The 24,591-nt window shown below is 42.7% G+C and overlaps 1 protein-coding gene across 1 annotated transcript; it reads left to right on the top strand.

Annotated features, from left to right (window-relative positions):
- Positions 1-1,987: 1,987 nt before the first annotated feature.
- Positions 1,988-22,844, top strand: LOC115023014 (F-box-like/WD repeat-containing protein TBL1XR1). The gene is given in 17 exon segments (XM_029454153.1): positions 1,988-2,221; positions 4,649-4,715; positions 8,231-8,334; positions 8,509-8,654; positions 8,829-9,045; positions 12,152-12,284; positions 15,027-15,153; positions 15,155-15,169; positions 15,543-15,606; positions 15,698-15,795; positions 17,711-17,771; positions 18,095-18,216; positions 18,995-19,069; positions 19,181-19,308; positions 20,449-20,614; positions 20,730-20,831; positions 22,355-22,844. Coding segments are annotated over 15 exon segments (1,539 nt in total). The 5' UTR covers positions 1,988-2,221; positions 4,649-4,715; positions 8,231-8,276; the 3' UTR covers positions 22,382-22,844.
- Positions 22,845-24,591: the final 1,747 nt, after the last annotated feature.

The following is a 24,591-nucleotide window of genomic DNA, read 5'->3' on the forward strand; positions in this document are numbered from 1 at the left end:
GTTTAAATGGCTATATATATATATATATATATATATATATATGTGTGTGTGTGTGTGTGTGTGTGTGTGTGTGTGTGTGTGTGTGTGTGTGTGCATATATACAGTATATGCACACAGACACACACACACACAAACAAACACACACGCTCGCATACATAGCCTATATATTATGCATTATATATGAAACTAAACATGATTTTAAATAGGGGTCAAAAGTAACTGCAGTTCAGGGAAGAATCTCATCATGGTCCATATTAGTTGTTCTATTTTTATTTTAGTTATTAATGTCAGATGTTAACATTGAAATAACTGTTAGATTATTACAATTACAATAATTATATGGTTTTTTTTATTTTAAGAAATAATCAGCTTGTCAGATTTTCTATTCTCTTTTTGCATTACTTTACACATGAAAAAGTAATATGGAGCTGATATCAAGTCAATGTCTTCCCTCTTCACACACAAAAAGGAAAAGGCAATACTGCTGTGGCAAAGGCAGTTGATAAAGCTTGCTGTCGCTTGTGCGGCCGTATCCAGGCAATTACACAATGCCAACAGGTCTAGCACATATTTATCAGTGTTGTCGCTGTGCTCACATCCCTAGCAACCTCGTGTTTTTGTCCTGCAGATCAGCCCCGCAGTCCCACACAAATCCCAAACGGACGTATTTCCTTCTAGTCTCACATTTATGGAGGGAAACAGTGCTGATCTCATTCTATGGAGAACCAGTGTACTATGTCGGCACAAACAGAATTTATGGAGATTTTCGCAAATGCATGTTGACATGTATTTTTTAATGTACAGTATACAGTATGTGGATGTGCTGTTTGTAGGATTTACATTCACAGAGAAGAGGTCAGTCGATTCACAATATTCGCCCGTAGAGTGAATCATATATTGTGTAAAGCTTGGCATTGGAGAGGAGGAATTTTCTTCACACAGTGGGAGTGATGGGGCACATATTTCTGTTTCTCCTGGCTTGAGGAGAAATAAGGAAGAGGCACAATGTAATGAACTGATAACAGCACTGAACAATGAAACCTGTTTTGCAGTCCACCACCGATCACTGGGTTTTTGACATTGAGACCACCTCTAGTAGAATCCTATTAGTGTTAAAGAAACTACAATGCATTGTAACATCTTATCACCCAGTCTTATGGTGAATGTGTGGCACAAGATATTAGAGACACGGAGGTGACTGGTGGACGAATTGCACGGATGTTGACAATGGGCCAGATGAGCAATGATATAATGCAGTAGGAGGATCAAACAACTCAAAAAGTCAGTGGACTGCAGTAGCATACAGTGTCTGTCTGTTACAGCCACATCCTTCTTTCAACAACACAGTTATCAGATAGGTTACCCTTTGAGACTTTTGTCAACTGATTGCATGCAATTGTTGCTTTACATGTCTCATCCCAGGTGCCCATTATTCCATAATCCGCTAATGCGTGAGTGTGAGAAATAAAGAAAGGATGTTTTAAAGGCATCTGTGATCCCAGCAGAGATTATTACATTTGTGGTAACAAGTAAAAAACAACAGTGCAACAAAGGATGTTCTGAATATGCTGCACAGTTGCTAATTGAATGGTCCCCCAATTAAAAATGTCATCTATGTCATCTCACATAGGAAAAGGCATAGAGGCAGTGCAGTCACTAGTCACAACCAAACAAGATATACATACATTTTATAGGTCAGCACACAATTCTCAAGTAAATCCTTGATATTTACAAGTCTTACATGATCTGGGTACAGGATGACTATGTTCAGGCTATCATCTTCGTTGGGAACATTGGAGAAATTAATATGATTATGGATTATGTACGCAGCTAAAAAAAAAAAATCTGTGTAAAACACAGATTGCAATGATGATGTAAGCTTGTTGTTGACTTTCCCAGTCTGAATGACTGAGCAAAGGATAGGGGGTGGGGTGTCATTAATACACGGCTAGTGATGACCAGGCAAGCTAAAATGGGGTGTAGTGGGGGATGGGCGAGGACACTGTTGTTATGACTGGTGCTTGGCTGCGGGACAAACTTCCAGAGGCCTCGGCATTTTTCCCCTCTAATCCATCTCATTGGTCGGTTTCAAGAAGGAAATGTGGCTCCATTTTGCTGTAAACCTGTCAAACGGAGCAGGAGCTAGAATTTAATCAAGGCTTGGAGGTGGCTTCCACCTTTAACTAACCACGAGGTGTTGTTTGGTGCTTTTGGAAAATAGGTTAGTCACCGATATAGCATTATATCCTAGTTCTGCGTGGTAGAAATGCGAAATAACGCTGTTGTAACATGTTGTATTAGCTGGTATTCTGACATAAATTGCCCATCCTACTATGCCGTATTTGTTCGAGAAGGCGGTGAATACATTATACACTGCCGTCGTCACGGGTTAATCGTTACATTGAGTTTGAGCAATTTGAAATAACAGTAGTTACAGGCAGCTCATTTTCGCATGTCGGGTCACTCCACTGTGTCGAATGTCTGAAGCCGTTGCGGGGTTCTTACCGCCTGGCTGTAGTTTAAATATTATAACCTATCGATAGTTAATACATGTGCGTAAACGACCTGCCTTGCAATCGATTAAAGAGATAACATGGTCTGATGTGAACACAAGAGCTGTGGAAGATCTCGTCTATTGAAAGGTTTAATCCAAGTAGGTACGAGATTATAGCAACACTGTCATTAGCATAGCATGCTAGTGTTAGCCACCTAGTTAGCGTGTTAGCAGAGTGGTAGCAAGCTGACGATCTCACTGTACTCGTCAGAAATGCTGTTTCAAAAAAGCTAACTTATCGCTATTGTTATATAAATACAATTACAATTAAGCACAAATCCATATAGCGTGAACTGCATTAGTTTGGTAGCTATAAACCGCTGGTGACCTACACCAAATAAACAAAATGTTAGACCGCATTGCCTGACTGGCATGTGTGATGACCGTTACAGCCGCCGCCAAGGCAAAAGTAATGTTAGCTCGCACGTTAGCCGGTGTGCTAACGTCCCGTAGCTCATTGCAATGCTGATGGGGCACCGCGTTAAAATTGGTTGTAAATAAACGGGTAATTACAGTAGTCAACGAAGTAACTAAGAAAGCGCAAGTATATCACATTTACTTGACAATTACCTAGAATGCTAACACCGATAAAGCCCGTTCTCATGTCCCCCATACATCCACTTAGTGACCGGTGACATGTGGACCATATAGTCCGCGTAGCATCACAGTACAGCAGTAATGAGTTAAACGGTTATTAAAACTTTTTTTAATGCGCTGCAATATATTTCAGCTTTCCGCAGACTGAAGAAGGGGCATTTGATTTAAACTTGTCTCAGAGTAATAAAGTGCATTTTGAGTCATTCAATTGCATACATTGTCTCCAACAGCATGTCGGATAACGTACACGTAGTTCAGCCCATTCTGTCGCCGCCGTGTGTGGGGGGATGGGCAATGTGTTTCCGCAAGTACCTTGCCACGATATCTTGCTAATTTAGCTACCGGCAGATCAGCATGGTGACTTAACTTGCACGAAATCAATCTGAACGGATGAGGGACAGCTGAACCAGGCCCGACAGTCACACAGACATTTCTTCTGAAATGGTGACAAAACAATACAAAACGGACTAACACACTACAGTCCTTAGTGGTGATGAAGTACCATGAGTGATATGTTGGTTAATATTGTTTGTGGCCATTATGTAAAATATGTCTTTAACTAATTAAATTACCATTGGCATGTCTGTTTCATTTACTCTATACAATACATAAGCATACTCCCCAGTTAATTACAATCCTACAGGTATAGTTACACTGTGCATACCACAAATACCTACAGGCTGCTTTGGCTTTTGGCATGGCTGACCCTTTAGTTGTTTGGTGACACACCCCTTTGTTCATAACACTTTTCCTTTCCACTGACAGGCTGCTGCTAAAATGTCCATTCTAATTAAGGTGAATTGTCACAGCACTGATAGAGAAATATTGTCTTCTGTGGATATGTGGCAGGGTCTATACAACCAAGATTTTAAATAATTAACTTGTCTAAAAAGTGTTACCAGCCGTTACGTGGAAAGTCAAGGCAGATTACTTAACTGCAATACATGGTGGGACGTGGTCTGGCGTTTAAAAGCATGCCAAGGACTATTGAATAGAATTATTATAATTTCTTTTGACAAATTATTGATAGTAATAAAGTAATTAAAGATGTAGTTATACACAATATAAAACTGAAATCCTTGCTCGGAACACTCCCATCTTTAAACTCGTCCGTCATTTAGATTGCAGCTGCACATCTGTAAAGTTTTGGTACTGCATCTTGCACGGTTGTGACGCTATTACGGTCACAAATCTGTCCACAGACAGAAAAATAAACACCTGTCGAAGTATTTAAAACCTCTTCCCTGTTAGTTACTGCTACATTATAAGTCTCTAGGAGAACATTTTGCCATGATGACACACACTCAGACTCACAAGCTGAAAACACTAGCAGCTTGGTCGCAGCTGGTAAAAATGTCCTAACAGTTTGACTGCAAGTGATCTTTTACTGGAGAAGCAACATAAAACTATGATCAAGATGCAGTATCCCTGCGATGTTCCTTAAGTATGTTTCATGAGTTGGAAGAGGTGCATTAAATGTCTTTCTTTTCGTTTCAGGGGCTGACGGTTCCTGCTGAGGACAACGGAGCTATGATGCGCATCTGAAGTCCTCTTGATCACATGGGTAGTGTACCTCACTGTTTAAAGTCTCACCTTTATTTCCCACGTGTAGATTTAGTTTTGCCACTTATTATGGCTGCACACTAATGTTGCTGTCTGGAAGATCACATTGTTATAGCAGAGTGTCAGGAGTCATATAGAGAAGGTGGCTGTAATTTATTTAGCTTTGTATCCAACCAGTGGGAGAAGGAGTACAGGAATAGCTCCGTCAAGACCATCAAGTTAGTATTAGGCATGTCCCAAAAGAAAGGGTTGGGACAAGCAAGTTGTTTTAATATGTCTGTTGAACAAATCATGCTTAGTCAAATTTTAAACCGGCACTAGGTGCCTGGCCGCTCAAGCTGAAGGTGGCTGAAGGCTTCATCAAACCTCTTCATTTTGCTATCAAAGAAACCCTGATTCAGTATACTTTGGTTTTACTGTTAAAATGTGTGTCCTTTGGGACACTGTTCAAAACAAAGCTGTGCAACTATAATAATACAAAACTCCGTAATGGCTTTGAACCAAATATATGTTGGTTTAGTGTGTGCAGCAATGTTTTTAGAACCTGTTTATGAATCTAATAGCTGCTTGCAGAGAACACGTATGTTTTATGTGAGTGTAGGTCCACAGGATGTCTTGGGTGCACTTTTTTATTTGCACAGTTGAATCACTTGTATGTTGCTTTTCACACCTGTTTGAGCTATTTAAAAATGTTGGTGGGTGGTCAAGTTAACTCAAAGTCCATCAGTGCGACTTGTTGAAAGTCTAATAGCAGTGTTAAGGGGGTGGCTGTAAGGGAGGCAGGAACAACTGGGGAGAGCATGTCAAAATGTGGCATAGAAACCAACCAGGACAGTGATGTTGTCATTGAAAAGATTCACTAGTGCTGCCTAATGGTATTTTATGTTTTTAATCTCAAAGTTCCTGTGATTCATTTCATGCTAAATCCCATATTGAAGTGCACTGGATACTCTGTAAAACACCTTTCGAATGTAAATGGTGAAGCGGCATATCCGTTCATTTATATGATTTTGTGGTATTGTGGTTATATAAATGTAATTTATGGTGTGCGAGCCTCCCTTTGTGTGGGGCAAGTGTGAGAGCAAACAGAGTTTTGACTGCGGTGAAAATGTTGTTTTCACTCAGTGCGAGACAAGATCCAGTCAGGTGACGATATGTGTAGATCCGTTGTCTAGTTAGCAGCTGTTTATCTTAAACGCAGTGATGTGTCAGTGCTCTTGATCAATGCTGAAGTTCATAAAAGAGTCATATATTGGACGTTATGTCAGCCAGATGATTTGGTCGACCTATTCTTGTAAATGAGCTCCGACCCCGTTCACTACTCCTGCGTCACTTGCATAGTGATGACATTTACCAGCACCCTGTCAAAACAGGCCGGTGTCTGGTACGCAAGAGTGCTATATGCTTGTAGTGCACCATCACTACACTGACCCTTAAAGACCTGGTGGAATTAAAAATACATTTTCCCAATCCCTCTGTTAATTGTTCATTTAAAATATGTAAAAAAGATTTTTTACATCAAAATCCCTGTCTTCTCCCGGACTGTAAAAGGGTTTAAAATGTGTGATGACTAATCCTGCACTAAGGGGCGCTCACAAAAATGAATCCAATTAAAAAAAGACTTCTGGGACACTAACTAGCCCCACCGGTCATATGAAACCACACTTTATCGTTTTTGGGTCGTAGTAGCTAACCAAGCAATATGGAGAGAGATAGGAAGAGGTGTGTGTTTGGACACCAGTGGGAGGAAACTTTGTTTTTATTTCCAAAACGATGTCGCTAAGGTCTCATTCATTCAATGAAAACTTTGCTCTGTGTAACTGCAGCGCGGGGCTGTACATTGCCACAGTGACACAAAGCCAGTTTAAAATGGACAGAGTTTCCCTCTCATCTCGTCCTCCTCCTGACCTAACAAAAGATTCATGACACAAGCCATTTGCTGAGTGGCTAGTGGTGGTGCTTCAGTGTAAGAAACACTAGCCATCAGGACTTTCAGGGACATCTGAAGGGCTTCTACTACACTCCAGGCCTCCTGGTTCAGTTGGTCTTGGACCTCAGCCTTTGGGATGCGGCAGGAGACATGTTGACTTTTTCAGCGGGCTGGCATGAAGGAAACAGAAGAGGTGCTGTGCCCCGTCCAGACCCTTTGTTTATTTCCACAGTTCCATTTAAACAGTGCGGGTTCTGCATGAATAAATACGGAGCCCGGGCACAAGCACAGTAGGATCTGGTATTGCTGAGCTTTAAAGCCCATCTATTCCAGACTTTCTTTCCAAAATACCTCATGAATACGGCAGGTAATTATTTCCAGTTGTAGGTTAATGAATGGAAACTGGTGCCCTGCCTCGAGCCAGGAGGCTCCTGCAGCCAACAAAACTAGAGAGCAACGAAACATCAGCATGTATCAAATGTCAGATCACCGCTTGCGTTTGCCTGATTCTCTGTTTGGAAGTTGCAAGATCTAGGTCGAGCAAGGCGATGTTGTTTTTAGCCTCTTCCTCTTCTCTGTTTTCACGGTGTGTGTGCCAGTTTGGTAGTGAGCTATGTATTTAGCTCATAGTGTAACACCATCCTTGGTGTGAGTGTGTGTGTGTGTGTGTGTGTGTGTGTGTGTGTGTGTGTGTGACAGCTCTCTTTTATCCTTGGCTCAGTGCCCCTGCATGTCATCTTATGTTAACTATCATCACCCAGCCCTTGATTGATGGATTGATGAAGATACTACTAAAACCTGCTTTCAGCTCAGGGTTATGGTTTGTAATAGAGATGCACCGGTTGCAATTATCTTGGCGGAGTCCAGTTTTTTTAAAGTCTGACTTTCAGATTTGGATTTTCTTTCTAAGAACTATAATTGACATGCACAAACAGATTGTTTTTAGTTCTCTCCTCACTGTTCCTCCGCTCTGTCTCCGACTGTAAGTGTGGAAACAGAGGAGAGAATGTGCAACGCAGTAGACGCTGAAACACGTTTAGTTTATTTCGTAAAAGAACACCTGTCCAATGTGGAAAGTGAGTTGTCAATATAAAAAACACACCTTGAAGTCCAAGACAATGGTAGGGGAAACACTTTTGTGTATGTACATCTATATAGATAGCCAACTATATATAATCTATTTAAAACAATGTATTTATTATTCGATTTACTGATACAGAACTGTTTATGAATCACTATCTATTTACAAGAACATAAAGGTGTGTGTATTATATTATATTAACTCCTGTGGCGAGCGCGTCACTCCGGTCACTGCAATCACTCTAAGCAGCATGCAGGGGGAGGGATAACAACAAGTCTCTAATTAGTTGTTCCAAATGTTTTTACGGTGGTTCTTCCACTGCATATTTTAGTCTTTGAGATGTTAAAAATGGCAAACTTTATGTCTTCTTCACTCACGCTGAAGAACTTCCACACAGTTGACATGTGGTGTTTGTGTGTGACTTTGACGTTATTGTCTGTCTCGCTCTGTAGTGTGTAAAACTCTTAATTAAGCAGACTCTCTGCTCTGTGCTTTGCCTTTACAGACTCCTATCCTGTGCTGACCCAATGGTTTAATCACCCGGACTAAAAATGAGCATAAGCAGCGATGAAGTCAATTTCCTGGTTTACAGATACCTGCAAGAGTCAGGTAAGTCTCGCCGTGTTGCTTTAGCTAAATACTTCTCTGAATACAGACGTATTTGCAGTGAATTGTACTTGTCTTTTTAATGTTTCAAATATAAATAAAAAACTGATGCTCCTGACTCTCTGCAATTGAACTTTGACTCCATCCTACCTTTCAAATGCTCCGTACCTCCTCCAGGGTTCTCCCACTCAGCATTCACCTTTGGCATAGAGAGCCACATCAGCCAGTCCAACATCAATGGAGCCCTGGTGCCCCCTGCTGCCCTCATCTCCATTATCCAGAAGGGCCTGCAGTATGTGGAGGCTGAAGTCAGCATCAATGAGGTCAGACTCGTCTTTGAACCGCCAACTATTAATTAGTATAACCGTACAACATACTGGCAAGAAGAGATGCACCGTCAGCTTTATTTTTGACTCGAGTTTGTTTGTTGGTTCTTACATTGTAGTGAATTTGGTGGATGATATGGATATATTCAAATGAATGTGTTGTCTCTGTAGGACGGGACCTTATTTGACGGGCGGCCCATCGAGTCACTATCGCTCATCGATGCTGTGATGCCAGATGTAGTCCAAACCAGGCAGCAGGCCTACAGGGACAAGCTGGCCCAGCAGCAGCAGGCAGCATGCAGTGGTAGCGCCATAGGGCCCCAGGGAAGCACCAAGAACGGAGAGGGTGCTGCCAACGGGGAGGAAAACGGATCCCACGCCTTAGCCAGTAAGCGAGCTGATGATTGTAAACAATCTCTGAATGAATAAGCTCCCTAACAAACATGTGTTTGATGTGCTCGGGCGGCAGGGAAATGTTTTATGTTCTTATGCAGGATGTTTGTCCTGCGTTAACTGCATTAACACGATCACATTAATGTTTATAAGATGCTGTGTGCGCTGTTTGGCATTCACGCCTTTATCTGGCTCTTAATTTGTGACATTTTTGTCCCCGCTCACTTGAAAGTGTGTCAGCGTGTCAGGATGTCACGATACCAGAAATGTACCAGTCGATACCAATACATTTGAAATTCCACAATTCGATGCCATGGTAAAAATCAAAAACAAAACAATAACGTTTGTTAATGTAACCTAAACATGAATTGAAACACACACCTTGAATTCTTTGACTAAATCTGAATGTCTGTCTTCGAGGTGCTTCGCTAAGTTGGAAGTGTTTCCGCCTTTCATCTGAAAAGTTCAATGCCCCGTACTGGTATACTGGTTCCTGCAAATGTATTACATTCTGCCTCGAACGCAAAGGACTTCCATACACAACGCTAACGTTTTTATTTTCGACGAGTTGAGGCAGAGCCATCTTTAACGTGTTGTTGTTCCTCCGTGCTTCTTCTTCCTTTGCCATTTAACGAAAACTAGAACTAACTAACTAACACTTGTAAGCGTATATGCTGCACACGGCAGTCTGGAAGAATTGCATCCCTGGTCACGTTTTCAGAGTTTTGCCCTCGACTTGTGCCTACAGACCTTGTCACGGATGTGATCTTGACTTCATGCTGTAGACAGTTCAATACAAGGTGAGATGTTAGATAACACCACAGCAGAAAGAAACCAAGTGGATATATTTTCTTTCCAAAAACTGGACAAAATACTCAAATTATACAAAAGCAAAAGGCTGGACAGTATGATCTAAATATATCGCAAAGTCCATTTTGAATAGTTTCCGTAACTTACAGGTGCATCTCAATAAATTATAATGTCGTAGAAAATTTCATTAATTCAATTCAAAAATGGATTCATTACACAAAGTAAAATATGTCAAGCCTTTATTTGTTTTAATCTTGATGATTACAGTTTACAGCTAATGAAAACCCAAAAATCAGTATCTCAGATAATTAGAATATTGTGACTCTAATCAGCTAATGAACTGAAAACACCTGCACAGGTTTCCTGACTGGCTGGCTGTTCCCAGAGTGCTGTATGCAAACATATTCAGAGAAAGTTCAGGAATAATTGTGGTCGGAAAAGGTGCACAAGCAACAGGGATAACCTCAGCCTTGAGAGGATCGTCAAGAAGAGGCCATTCAAACATTTGGGGGAGCTTCACAAGGACCGAGGCTGGAGTCAGTGAAGAGCCTCCACACACAGACGTATCCAGGACATGGGCTACACCTGTCACGTTCCTCGTGTCAAGCCACTCCTGAACCAGAGACAACGTCAGAAGCGTCTTACCTGGGCTAAGGAGAAGAAGAACAGTGGTCCAAAGTCCTCTTGTCAGATGAAAGTAAATGTTGCATTTCATTTGGAAATCAAGGTCCCCGAGTCCAGAGGAAGAGTGGAGAGCCACACAATCCAAGTTGCTTGAAGTCCAGTGTGAAGTTTCCACAGACAGTAATGATTTGAGAGCCATGTCCTCTGCTGGTGTTGGTCCACTGTGTTATCTCAAGTTCAAAGTGAACGCAGCCGTCTACCAGGAAGCTTTAGAGCTGCGTCCTTCTTCTGACGAGCTTTATGGAGACGCTGATTTCATTTCCCAGCAGGACGTGGCACCTGCCCACTGCCAAAAGTACTACGGCCCAACCAAGTACTGAGTGCAGACACATGAACATACTTTTCAGAAGGCCAACATTTCTGTATTAAAAATCCTTTTTTTATTGGTCTTATGTAATATTCTAATTTTCCGAGATACTGATTTTTAGGTTTTCATTAGCTGTAAGCCGTAATCATGAAGATTAAAACATCTGATTTCCCCTTCAAAACTTCCATAGAAGGTGATTTGTATTTAAGACACTTCTATTGCGTGGAGTAACAGCTTACCCTGTGTGTGTGTGTGTGTGTGTGTGTGTGTGTGTGTGTGTGTGTGTGTGTGTGTGTGTGTGTGTGTGTGTGTGTGTGTGTGTGTGTGTGTGTGTGTGTGTGTGTGTGTGTGTGTGCGTGCGAGTGTGTGTGTGTGTGTGTGTGTGTGTGTGTGTGTGTGTGTGTGTGTGTGTGTGTGTGTGTGCGTGCGTGCGAGTGTGTGTGTGTGTGTATGTCTGTGCGTGTGCATGCTATTTGCTTTTCTTATGACAGCTTTTCTAGCTGCAGTACAACATTTGGATTTAGTTTTGTGAAACATGTCTGTGGCTTGCTTATTACATAAAGCTACCCTGATGCTTTCCTTAAGCCAGCACATATTTCCTCGTGGTTTAGACCTTCCTGTGTAGCACCGTCTCCATGTTTTTACTAATCCTTTCCGAACACACGTTTGTTTGTTTTAGTGTAAAAAGCCTCCTTTCCGGGTTTAAATCGCAATAACACACCAGGCCTCAGAATCAAATTATAGAGTGCTACTGAGCGCTAGATTTAAGCTCTCACGGGCGAGTTCAACATTAGCTTACCCACTTCCGTGTCTTACTTGTGCTCGATAACTTATATTTGCACAGTGCCTACTTTTGGACAGGCTGTGGTTTGGTGCACTCTTGGTCATTCAACAACAAGCACAGCCTGCTCTTTAATTCCACAGCTGTCAGCTGTTCAGACTGGTGTTCACTCAGCGCAGCAACGTTTACTTGAGCCTTGTCGAGATACAGCGGCGTCGCCATTCTGCTCGAATTAACGAGATCAGACGATGTTATACATGCGCACTGCTGTGAGACTGCTCTGGTTTGTAGGAAATGATATCAGACTGTCCTCAGTTATACCCAAATATAAGTCTTTGTGTTGGGAAACACTGGTCATTCATTTCAAAATGAAGGGGTTACTTTATTAGAAGCAGTGATTCATCCCATCTTGTGTACACTCCATTAGCCTTGCATCCCTCTTACCTTCAGAACAGTAGCTAATGAATCCTGTTATGTAAACGTTTAGTAAAAGGTTTTGTTTCTCCCTCCCTCCCGCAGATCACCACGCAGAGATGATGGAGGTGGACAGGGACGTGGACATCCCCCAGAGTAAAGCTATGGTGCTGAGGGGCCACGAATCCGAAGTTTTTATCTGTGCCTGGAACCCAGTGAACGACCTCCTCGCCTCCGGGTCAGTATCTCTACCTCTTCCTTCGCTCCCCCGTGGTTTCATTGGCCATACAGTGTCTCGAATATCAGGGGAAAGTGTCATTCTTACTGGGACAGTGAAGTTTAGTAATGCATTAGCATCTTTAATACAAGTTAGTCCCGTTCTATCACATCACTTGAAAGAACCTTCAGGAGTTAAAGCTAAATCTTTATCTCTTATTGGTCGGTTAGCTAACTTTGGAAACATTTCTAAATATGGTTACTTTGTCTTATCCAGGAAAGACTTTGGTGTGTGAGGAGAGTCAGCTAGTCTTTCCCTGATTCATCACCACTGAGCCTCGTAGGGGGTTAGCTTTAGAATGATGTCGCTTGTTGGCTACGGTCTTGTATTCTTGTACACCATGTCACTGGGTTAATTGTAGACTTGTAGTTCCAGATGTCAAACTAAGATGTTTGTTGCCGTTTCATCGGCTTTTGTTTTTTGGCTTTAGAAAAAAGAGGTGGCTAGCCTCAAGAGTGGGGTTGGGTTCTGTTAACACTGCAGTGTTTCTCACAGGATCTTTTGACACTATGGTGGGTGGACCTCGGACCTCTAGGGGGGTTCAGGGGCATGTTCCCACAAAAGAAAATATTGTACATTTTTAAAGCTGCCTTAAAATGCATTTATCTGGTTCACTTGAAAGCCAAACGAAGAAGTTAGATCTATGAAGCACTTTGTACGCTTGTAAACACTTTCTGGTTAATATTTGTGTGCTCTATAAAGAGTTTAATCATAAACACATTTGTTGTATAGACAGATAAATCTAATCCACTTCCCCTGCCCGACCATTACTCACTTCACACACGCAGATACACACACTCCACACTGCACTGTAGCAGACATTGACACTGTCTGCGTATAACTGCACAGATCTCTCTCGACTATATTGCATATTGTACATAGTGTTCTTCATTCATTTCATTCTTGTTTTTATTTCTTTTTACCTCGTGTTTCCTTGTAAATGGAATTCTGAGTATAGGGCAAAGGAAGAATTTCATTGTACAAAAAAAACTTGTCCAAGGGACAATTAAGGCGGGTGATGACATGGTAAAAAGTCACTCCCACAAAGCATGGTAAACGAGGAAGGGTCTGTGTTTCAAGTCGAGTGGGTTGCCGACATTGCAGCAGACCCCTGACGCACACAGTCCGCCTGGTTAATGGTTGCTCCGGGAGCGGGGGGCCCATCCCGGCAGGAAGAGAGAGCACCGTGCTTTGCACGAGTATAGTCCAAACAAGGTCTTTGTTCACAGCCCAGGGAAGCGGCGAGGTGCGCTGTACCTATGCTAGAGCCGTTTGCCGCGCCCTGCAAAGGAGAAAATGCTCCTTCCAAGGGCCAACTCGTGAAAAGTGTACAAATATTTTTGGTTCATTATGAAACTATGGTGGGACACATTAGCCGCCACAGTCTAGGTAATGTGAAACACTGCTATGCACCTCTTGGCTGATTGGGACTGAGCAGTCAGGCGGATGGAAAATAAGTCAAATACATGTGATTAAACAAGATGCAGCAGCTGGACTGCCCTTTACAGGTCGCTTTCTACCAGATCTTAGGCTTAGTCCACACGCTCACTGGCCAAAAAGGTGTTTTAGGTCCCTGAACAAGAAGCTTTTGTAAAACTCCTTCCAGGGTGAAACTCAGGTTTAATTGTAGATGGGGCAAACAGTTTTGGTTTTGTTTGTGCTGTTATCTCGTTTTGTGCTGAAGGGGGGTGTGGCCAAAATAGTGCTGGCTCCTAGTGCTAACAAGCTTTTTTCCAAGTTTACACAAAAGAGTTTCTCTTCCTCTATAATGAGGAAAAGAGGCGTCAGAATGTGCTACCGAGGAGACTTACTGCTACATTATCCAACACGACATAGACCGCACCGCCAACATTGTCGGTGTGTGCCGTGTTTTTTGCATTTTCATCTGGACTGGAGAAAGAAAGAACTCTAAAAATACTTACGTACGTGTGCACTAGGACTAAAATAATGAAATCCTGAAAGAAGTTGTGAGAAATTAGTGAATTTGTGTGAAAAGTTAATTGACCCAGCCCGGCCTTGTCCACAAATCCCCCAATCCCATAAACCATAAATAAACAGTTAAGTGTTAATCCATTATTTTCCTTCACAGCACATGGATCGAAGCCTAGGAAGTAGGAAGAGTTGATTTTACTTTACCAAACTAAACAAAATCAAGGACCAAAATAATTAATCCTCTTTAAAATGTCATTAAATATTCTCCCGCCTTAATCAACAACCGAGTGCTCATTTATAAAACCCAACATAGGTGAGTATTTAACTAGGTGCATAAACATATACGTATATTCAACAGTCCTGCTCCTAAGCATGAGCACGCCTCTCAAAATGAAATGAAAATGGAGAAAATAGTCACACACAGTCCTGTAAACTAAGAGGGGCTGCAGTAGGGGCCACGTAAACGTAATTGAGTTTTGTGCTTGTAAAATTTCTTTCTCCTTTTTCCTCAACAGATGATGTGAAAAGGTTTGATAGGGATTTAAAAAGATTTCGGATTTGATACTGGGTTCAGGTTCGAAAAAATGCTTTCAAACCCCAACCCTACTCAAGAGCAACGATGGTCAGTTTTAAACCATTTTCAGTACTGATTTTGAGAGTCAACGCCATGTGACGTGACTAATGTTAGATCGTCTGTGTGTGTGTGTGTGTGTGTGTGTGTGTGTGTGTGTGTGTGTGTGTGTGTGTGTGTGTGTGTTTTGACTCGTGCAGGTCTGGGGACTCGACCGCACGGATCTGGAACCTGAGTGAAAACAGCACAGGCGGGTCCACCCAGCTGGTTCTGAGGCACTGCATACGGGAAGGGGGCCAGGACGTACCCAGCAACAAAGACGTCACCCTCGCTAGACTGGAATGTAAGTGTGTCTGTGTGTGTCTGTTCCACTGTGTGTAGTGAAATCTAATTCAGGGGTGTGTGTGTGCCTGTGACCACTACTTCTGCTAGAGGCATTCCTTCCATCCAGATATATGGGGGCGAGTCTCTCCCATGGGGGAACGGCCTTTTCTGCTGTAAACTACTTTTTCCCAGAGTCACTGTTCCACGTCAAATCAGCACTAATATTTTGTCTTGTCATTAACTACGTATGTTTTAATGTTTCTCGTGAATAAACACAGTGGCATATCAAATCAGGCCCAATTCTGCCTGAATCAGAAGATGCAAATGAAAGTGAGAAAGATTGAATGCAGCTGACTTCACACTAATGAGAATCCTCGCTGTCTTTCTTTCAGAGCGAGGGAACGTTGCTAGCAACAGGCTCATATGACGGCTTTGCTAGAATATGGACAAAAGATGGTAAGATCATTGCTTTGCAAGGATGCATGGATGATGAAATGTGTGTGCTCTCTTTCTAAGCTGAGGTTTCTTGTTTAAATATATCTTTCAGGTAACTTGGCCAGTACGTTGGGGCAGCATAAAGGTCCTATATTTGCACTCAAGTGGAATAGGAAAGGAAACTTCATCCTCAGTGCTGGTGTAGATAAGGTAAGGCACACTGATTTAAGCTTTGGAATGCTAGAGTTGAATAAATCTTTTAAAGTTAGTTTATGTGTAACAGAAAATCACTATCAGTTGATTTGATTCGTTCCTTGTGGCTTGGCATTTTAAAAGCCTTGGTGAAAGTTGCTGAGCATTACTTCAAGATGAAGATGTTCTTTCTGACCTTTTTTCAGTTTTAATTCAAATGAATGTGGTTTGCACTCGTTTACTTACATACGACCATAGTTTACATCAGTCAGTTGGGAGAAAGCGCCTGGAGTTGAAAATCTCTAAACTTTTCAGAAAGGCGCTGGTTTCGTCACTCTTGCTCCTTTTCAGGCAATACTCCGGTTGGTACTCATAACAATGTCAAACAAATAGATAATAACGACCGCAAATTCACAATAGCTGCAACCACGTACGTGCATACACTCACACACACACACACACACACACACACACACACACAACCTCACAAACACTTGACCTCCAGGCCAAATTTCAGCCTCCTAGGGCGACAACATCTCTCTCTCTCTCTCTCTCTCTCTCTCTCTCTCTCTCTCTCTCCTCTCTCTCTCTCTTTCCCTCTTTCTCTCTCTCCTTCTCTCTCTCCCTCCTTCTCTTTCTCGCTCTCTCTCTCTCTGATTCCCTCTCTCCCTCCCTGTCTCTCTTTCGCTCTCTCTCGGTCTCTCTCCCTCTTTCTCGCTCTCCCTCTCTCTGATTCCCTCTCTCTGTCTGTCTCTCTCTGTCTGTTTCTCCCTCCCTCCCTGTCTCTCTATCTCTAATCTTCCCTCCTCTCTCTCTCTCTCTCTCTCTCTCTCTCTCGCTCTCTTTCCCTCTTTCTCTCTCTCCTTCTCTCTCTCCTCCTTCTTCTTTCGCTCTCTGCTCTCTCTCTCTCCTCTCTCTCTCTATCTCTCCCTCCTCTCTCTCTCTCTCTCTCTCTTCCCTCTTTCTCTCTTCTCTCTCTCTCTCCCTCATTCTCTTTCTCGCTCTCTCTCTCTCTGATTCCCTCTCTCCCTCCCTGTCTCTCTTTCGCTCTCTCTCGGTCTCTCTCCCTCTTTTCTCGCTCTCTCCCTCTCTCTGATTCCCTCTCTCTGTCTGTCTCTCTCTGTCTGTTTCTCCCTCCCTCCCTGTCTCTCTCTCTATCTTCCCTCCTCTCTCTCTCTCGGTCGCTCTCTCTCTCGCTCTCTCTCTCGCTCTCTCTCTCCCTCCTCTCTCTCTCTCACCTCTCTCTCTCTCTCTCTCCCCCCCCCCCCTCTCTCTCTATCTCTCTCTCCTGCCTTTCCTGTCTCTCCAAGCTGTCATTATCAAATAATGCAGAAATGGCGATAAAACATCTTTGGCTCTCCTGTAAAATCTGATATAGCACATTTAAAGCCCTTTGGCTCCAAGCCTTTACTATATGAAAGATTAAAGTAATCTTCATCTGCTCTGTTACTATTAGTTATGCCAAGCAAAAGGCACAAAATATGGACAGCATGCACGCAGAGCATAGAGGTCTGTGCTGTCCTCAGTGTACACCTGCATGTCAGCGTCAGCTTACACTTAACAAATGTTGAACTGACAGGTTACAGGTGCACCTCCACCAAAAACCAGAGAGACATGGTGTCAACAATGACAACAATGTATGGACATTGTTCAACATTGCCATCTAGTGTACAGAAGTATATAGGTGTACACACTGTCACCTTTAGCATACATTTTGATGCCCATGTCTGGGAGGCATAAAAAGTGTGCGTGCGCGTGTGTGTGTGAGTGAGTGTGATATATTAACTTCCCTGTATATCCTGCTTCACGTCATTCAGGTCACCTGAGTGTGTGTAATAGGAAGAACCTGTTCTATATTGTATGCAATGTTTTTATTGATCTCCTCACATGAACTAGTTTGGTATAAATAATAAAAATGTCCTCTTTCACACAGACCACAATAATTTGGGACGCCCATACAGGAGAGGCAAAACAACAATTTCCTTTCCACTCTGGTGAGTGACAGAAGTATTTCTGTTTCAGACAGATGTTACCTGAGACTATCGTGATAATAAATTCCTATCATTAATGTTCCTTTCACACATTGTGACTGATATGTTTGTGTCTCATATTCAACACAACTTGTCTCTACACATTTTGCCACACAGCTCTCTATTTTGACATCGTTTGGTTCTTTGAAATGCGACAGTGACCTTTGAATGAATCTGCAGAAAGATTACTGTTATAGTAAATGATCCAGATCCAAATGATCAGATCCATCAGAGGCAATAAGAAATCTATTCATCATCATCATATTCATGTCATCTTTTCCCCACAGCACCTGCTCTGGACGTAGACTGGCAGAGCAACAACACGTTTGCCTCCTGCAGCACAGACATGTGCATCCATGTGTGTAAGCTGGGTCAGGACAGACCTGTCAAGACCTTCCAGGGACACACGGTGAGACAGGACTCGCTGCTTTCTCTCAGGGAGGGAAATGAAAACCCTCCGCTGGCCAAATACACTCCTGTTCCTAAAGCATTGTAGCGTTGCTAATATGAGTTCTGGCACTGACTCATTTGTAGCTTCTGATGATGTCGGATGTTTTGAATTGATGTTGTACGAGGTTTTTATCCAGAGTCAGTGTATTACGTACAGTAGATGACGGTCGGCACGCCTTCAGTTTTCAGGAAGCTGAGCAATGTCCTGCTGTGGACGGGGGCAGCAGCAAAACATATTTTAGCCACCTAAAAACATTAAATATATATATTCTCACCACTTTACCTTGCTGTCAGACAGTCAGTCAGTCAGTCAGACAGCTATACAGTCTGTGTTTCAACGGGGAACTGTAACCTTTATCAATGCGCTCTTCAAAGTCACCAGACTCCATTAAAGAAAACAGTCATTTTACCTCCTGTGTAACTCTCAATGCACAGGAGTTGCTGGTCTACCGCTGCCTTGATCGGTAAGTTTGTTTATGTTATTATGTGACTCATTAGTTCGGATTCACCAAAGTCACACAATAACACAAACTAACTAACCTATGGATAAGTAACTTTTCCTTCAAGGTGAATTCACCCACAACTCTAACATACAACTTTCTGCTATGACAAGCTAGGACATAACTTATTGTAATGCCTTGAGATGAATTAGCAACAGCGTATTACTATACTAAGTGCAGTCTTTCTATCACATACGCTGTGTTTTTGTTTTATAACTCCAATCTTACTCACTGTAGAATGAGGTGAATGCCATCAAGTGGGATCCCACTGGCAGCTTGCTGGCCTCCTGCTCAGACGACATGACGCTGAAGGTCAGTCCACATAGCATGTAGATGTAGTGTGTGTCACTTTAACACACAGACGTACCTCAATCAGACATGGGATGAAAGCCATGCTGAGAGCCTGTTTCTTCTCTGCTATAGATCTGGAGTATGAAGCAGGACTCGTGTGTCCATGACCTCCAGGCCCACAGTAAAGAAATCTACACCATCAAGTGGAGCCCCACCGGCCCCGGGACCAACAACCCGAGCGCCAACCTCATGCTGGCCAGGTGAGAGCACAAAGCACCAATCATATGCTACAGGGTAGTTTTGTTTTTGTAGGGCGATGACTAGTGCATGGAGTCACATGTTCTTAAATTGAGCAGTTTCCTTCTAATGAATGTTATCAGGGTACTAAGATATTCTCGATTAAAATATTTGACACTGACCTCAGTGCTGCTGCTCGTATAGTATTCAGGTTTGACTTGCCATGGTTAGTTTGACCTGGACTCCGATTCTAACATCTGGAGCCAATTCTGCTGCTTCACTTGTACTCGTATTTGTTGTGTTTTTGGCTATTTGCTGACTGTTGTGAGTCACCATACTGCCAGCTTTAATGCTTTTCAGATCCACTTGTAAAGGCTTTCCATTCAAACTAAATCCACAAGTGTAAAACTGACAATGCCCTCCACGGCATTTATTACTGAGAGACAGACGTATCTCTCAGTCTCAAATTAAACGGCTGTCATGTTGGCCTTCGAAGATATTGTTAGGCCTGTGATGACAATTATGTTAACGAGTTGTCGTACGATATATGGACATGACTTAGATCTTTTTTACATTATCGTCCACATGAGAGAGGAGTGTTGTTATTACTTCTATCTGGCTAATATGTTGCACTTTGTGTTAACTGTGTCCTAACCAGTGAGAAACTGGATTGGCACTATATTTATATTGCCTGTTAGAAAATGTTTAATATTTATTGAAGTACATTTTTTCTTAACTGATGAGACCATTTTATTTATTGCTGGTTGTGTAGTTATATTTATTTAGGATCATTTTATTAGTTTTTTTACATTCCAAATCCAATGTCTTAATATTCTTAAGAATTAAAACTTCATTGCTTATTATTATTATGTCATTATATTATCATTACATCATTGGCATAAAATGACAATAACATCGTTTATCGCTTGTTATTACTGCGATAATATATCGTCCGACAAAAGTATTTATCGTGACGGGTTAGATGTTGTCTCAGATTGGGAAACAGTTGATTCATAAAGTGGAAAAAACACAATATCTATTCATCGACGAGCGATTAATTAGGTTGTTTCTTTTTTAATGAGATCTGTCATGTCCGGTGGACATACATGGCAGTTCATTTTCGTGCAACATGACACTTAGCTCGCTCCTCTCTGTCTCTCTAGCGCGTCATTCGACTCCACGGTGCGTCTGTGGGACGTGGAGCGTGGGGTGTGTATCCACACACTGACCTGCCACCAGGAGCCCGTCTACAGCGTGGCCTTCAGCCCCGACGGCAGGCACCTCGCCAGCGGCTCCTTCGACAAATGTGTCCACATCTGGAACACTCAGGTCTGGGATAATGCTTTCAAATACTAACCGCACGCACACTAATAAACATTATAATTGTACATTGGTGGCATAAATACATAGGATGAAGGTTGCTAATGTGTGTGTGTTTCTTCAGACGGGGGCTTTAGTACACAGCTACCGGGGGACAGGAGGGATCTTCGAGGTGTGCTGGAACGCCACAGGGGACAAAGTAGGAGCCAGCGCGTCAGATGGATCGGTGAGTTGTTCTGCCTGAGTTACTGAAAGTAACAGCCTCCCACACACACTTGAGCTTCTATGTACAACGTTGTACAGACATTTCTGACAAGATTGTCGGACCAAAATGTTGAACAGGACTGTGGTGAGTGAGATCTTAGACAGCCGACTCAAACACTGAATGAACATGTAACAGCAGATGTTGCAGTGCCATCAGTTAACACTAGATAGAGCCATTACTCCTGCTCACTAAATGAGCCGTCTATAGCTTGTTCATAACACTGTTAACCCTTTTTGTGTGTTGGAGTCTTATTCCAAAAATAAGTAAGAACATTCATTAATATTAATGCTAATAATCAAATGCAGTCATATATTCTTTGGCCTATCTTTCTATATGTTAATACTCAGAAGAAAAGTTTCCAAGTGGGTGCAAGCCAAATACACAGACATGCTTTACAAACCCTCTGAGAGGGAGCAGGTTTGAAGCATTGACCCAAGGAGCTGCCAGGAAAGAGGCTGAGATCTGGGCGGCAGCGCTTCACCCGCCAGGCCTTTTATGGTTGAGTAGCCGCACTGCTACTGCAGAGTTAAAGGGACGCAACAGTCCGTCTGGATTTCTGCCAATTTACATGAAAAGCAATCTGGAAGGCTCTGAATAATTGTATCTGATGTGACATGTCTGATGTTATCTGCTTGTGTCATGTGCTACCTTGTATTGCTCACTAAGGGTTCCCTTTTAAGAATAATCACCCACAAAACGACCATTTGTAAATTGTGGGTAATCATTTACAAAACTCATGTGCATCAATAATTGACCCCGTGTTACCTTGAATTCTTTGTTTACCTCACCTGCTTCCACGATGAGCAGAGAATCCAAAAACGGAGAAAAGTCTTGAGGAATTGAAGTAAATGTAACAACGACAGCAAAACTACATCCAAGCATCTGTTTGCTCACAACTCTGCAGTGTAATCTCAGTTATCCTGTCGTATTCGCACTACATTTCTTCAAGAATTCAAGGTAACACGGGGTGGGTAACACGGGGTGGGTAACACGGGGTGAGTAACACGGGGTGGGTAACACGGGGTGGGTAACACGGGGTGGGTAACACGGGGTGAGTAACACGGGGTGAGTAACACGGGGTGGGTAACACGGGGTGGGTAACACGGGGTGAGTAACACGGGGTGGGTAACACGGAGTGAGTAACACGGGGTGGGTAACACGGGGTGAGTAACACGGGGTGAGTAACACGGGGTGGGTAACACGGGGTGAGTAACACGGGGTGAGTAACACGGGGTGAGTAACACGGAGTGAGTAACACGGGGTGGGTAACACGGGGTGAGTAACACGGGGTGAGTAACACGGGGTGAGTAACACGGGGTATACAAATGGTCATTTTGTGGGTGAAGTATTCCTCTAAGTTATCGATGAGTAATGAAGCTTATTTCCTGCCAGTGCCAGTAAGAGGCCTGACTTAGCAGGAGCTGAAACTCTGGCAGTGGAGGAAGTGGCTCTTTGTCTGACTGTCTTCTTCCCTGTTTTACCAGGTTTGTGTATTAGACCTGAGGAAATGACAGTTGTCAGGGGGAGCCATGGACCGACTACGAATGTGTACATAGCCAAAATGACTGAGTGTCCCTGCCTGTCCGCCACACTGCTGTAGTCTCATCAGATGATATGGCCCGCCATCACAGCCAAATGGAGCCCTCCCCCCGTCATATGTACACACAAGGACCACACTTTCGCCACATGCAGTTGTTATGCACATGCGTCAGACAAACATCAGGTCTGTATGGACACCTGTACCGCTCTCACAGACCTGCAGCAACAAACATTTCTCTGTTGTCGGACCCATCACATGCAAACCAAAACACCAGGATTCTTCTCGCTTTCCTCTTTTTATCCTTTGTACCAGAGTTCTAAGGATTTTTTGTTCTCTGCTGGTGTGTGCATATTGCATATGTCAGCATTTGGTGTCCGGTGGACATTGTTTTGAATTAGGATTTTACTGCTATCTGCGGGTTTTATATTACATGTTGGGTGGGAGAGAAGGGGGGGGGGGGGGGGAGTTGAGAGTGTCTTTTTCAGTGGGTCCTCAAAGCTGTTCATTGGGAGATCCATTCATCCACTTTTTGGCAGTCTTTAAGGTTCAAAGATGTAGATGTATATCTCAGAAGATGACAATGGTTTATAATTCTGTCGACTCTATTTTTATCCAATCCATTTTTGCCATTTTTTTTAACAAAGTATAAAACAGTTAATCAAATTCTGAACTGTCCTTTGTTTTTGCAACTTTTATCCTCAGAAATGGTTTTCAGGTGTTCACGATTCATCAGGTTAATATAGAATAAAGAATTCAAAACCTCTTAGGCTGAAAGATAATCTTTGTAGCTGTTAACATCTGTTGGGCTCATGTTCTAACAGTGTGCTGGGCAGAAACAAACAAATGTGGCCAGCTTCAGATTTCCATCATGGATCTGTGTCCTGAGCTTACGGATAGACGGCGACTGTGCTTTTGTGTCAGTAGTGAGGTAACAGGAATGGCTTGCTTTCTGGCGTCGGTGCAGCTTCTGGGATCAGTGGGGAGGGATGGAGAAATACAGGAAAACCAGCCCATAACCGCTCCATCTGACGCAGGAAACGAATAGTCGTAATTGTGCTTGTTTCCTCAATTATTGGCTTGTTGCTGACCAATGCTGAAAAATAATCAGGCTAGACCGTTGTAATTGTGTCCTGTTCCCCGTGTTTGGTCCTTAAACATCAGGACGTCCCCTGGTTCTCACTTGCTTCTCACAGTTCGTTATGTCGAGCAGCGCTCAGTCGGCTTAAAAGAAAACGTCCTGACTTTCACTTTGTGACGTGTGCAGCTTTCTTGTCCAGCAAGTACACACTACAGTCCCTGCTTTGGTTCGTCGTTGCCAAGCATTAACACGCACACACACACACACACTCTGGAGACAGGCTGCGTTCAGGCCTAGGCACAGACAGACGGCGCTTTTTGTTTGTAGTGTTAAGAGTTGGCGTCTTGAGGCAAGTCTGTGCTTGTTGTTAAAAAGCAGACTCGCAGCATATGATCTGCATATAATATATATAAATATATATCTGTGCTATCACAGGGGACTCTTTTGTATGCCACTTCTACGCTAAGGGTAGTAACTTTTTGAAGGCGCTTGAAATACAGTCTGATGTTATTGTGCATCACCAGCGGTCATGGCCATGAGGAATGTTTCTTTTATAAAATACCATTAAACAGTCATAGAAAAGTAAAAGAGCGGCCGTTTGAAGGGTGTTTTTCCTACACTTTAGACTACAAATAGAGAAACAGGAAGGTGTGTTTATTCCAGCCAATGTAGACACATCTAATTAAAATTTTCTTGAAGATGAATCAGAAAGTGTGCAGTGGGTAAATAACGCCGTCCCGTCTGCGTCCTCGGGGTACGTCAAAGCAAGCCAACTTCATGGCATTCCAGGTCTCATGTCGCAGCCATGACTAACAGCTAACGGCTCGACACACATGCGCGTCGACAGAAATTTCAGAGGTTTTGCTCAGAATGTTACTCGTTTAAAAAAAGATTTGTACTGAAGCTAAAGACTATTTTGAAGTTTGCTTTAACACAGTCAGCAGCGATTGGACTGTACCACAAAGACACTATTTCAAATGATGTCTATGACAGTGGAATGGTATTTTATAATGTTTTGTTTTTAGATGATAAGCTTTTTACACTGCATTCAAGTGTTTACTATCTTTTGTTCCTACCGAAAGTACTAACGTTAATTCTATCTT

Source organism: Cottoperca gobio, chromosome 17 (genome assembly GCF_900634415.1).
Source record: "Cottoperca gobio chromosome 17, fCotGob3.1, whole genome shotgun sequence".
Taxonomy (NCBI): Eukaryota; Metazoa; Chordata; class Actinopteri; order Perciformes; family Bovichtidae; genus Cottoperca; species Cottoperca gobio.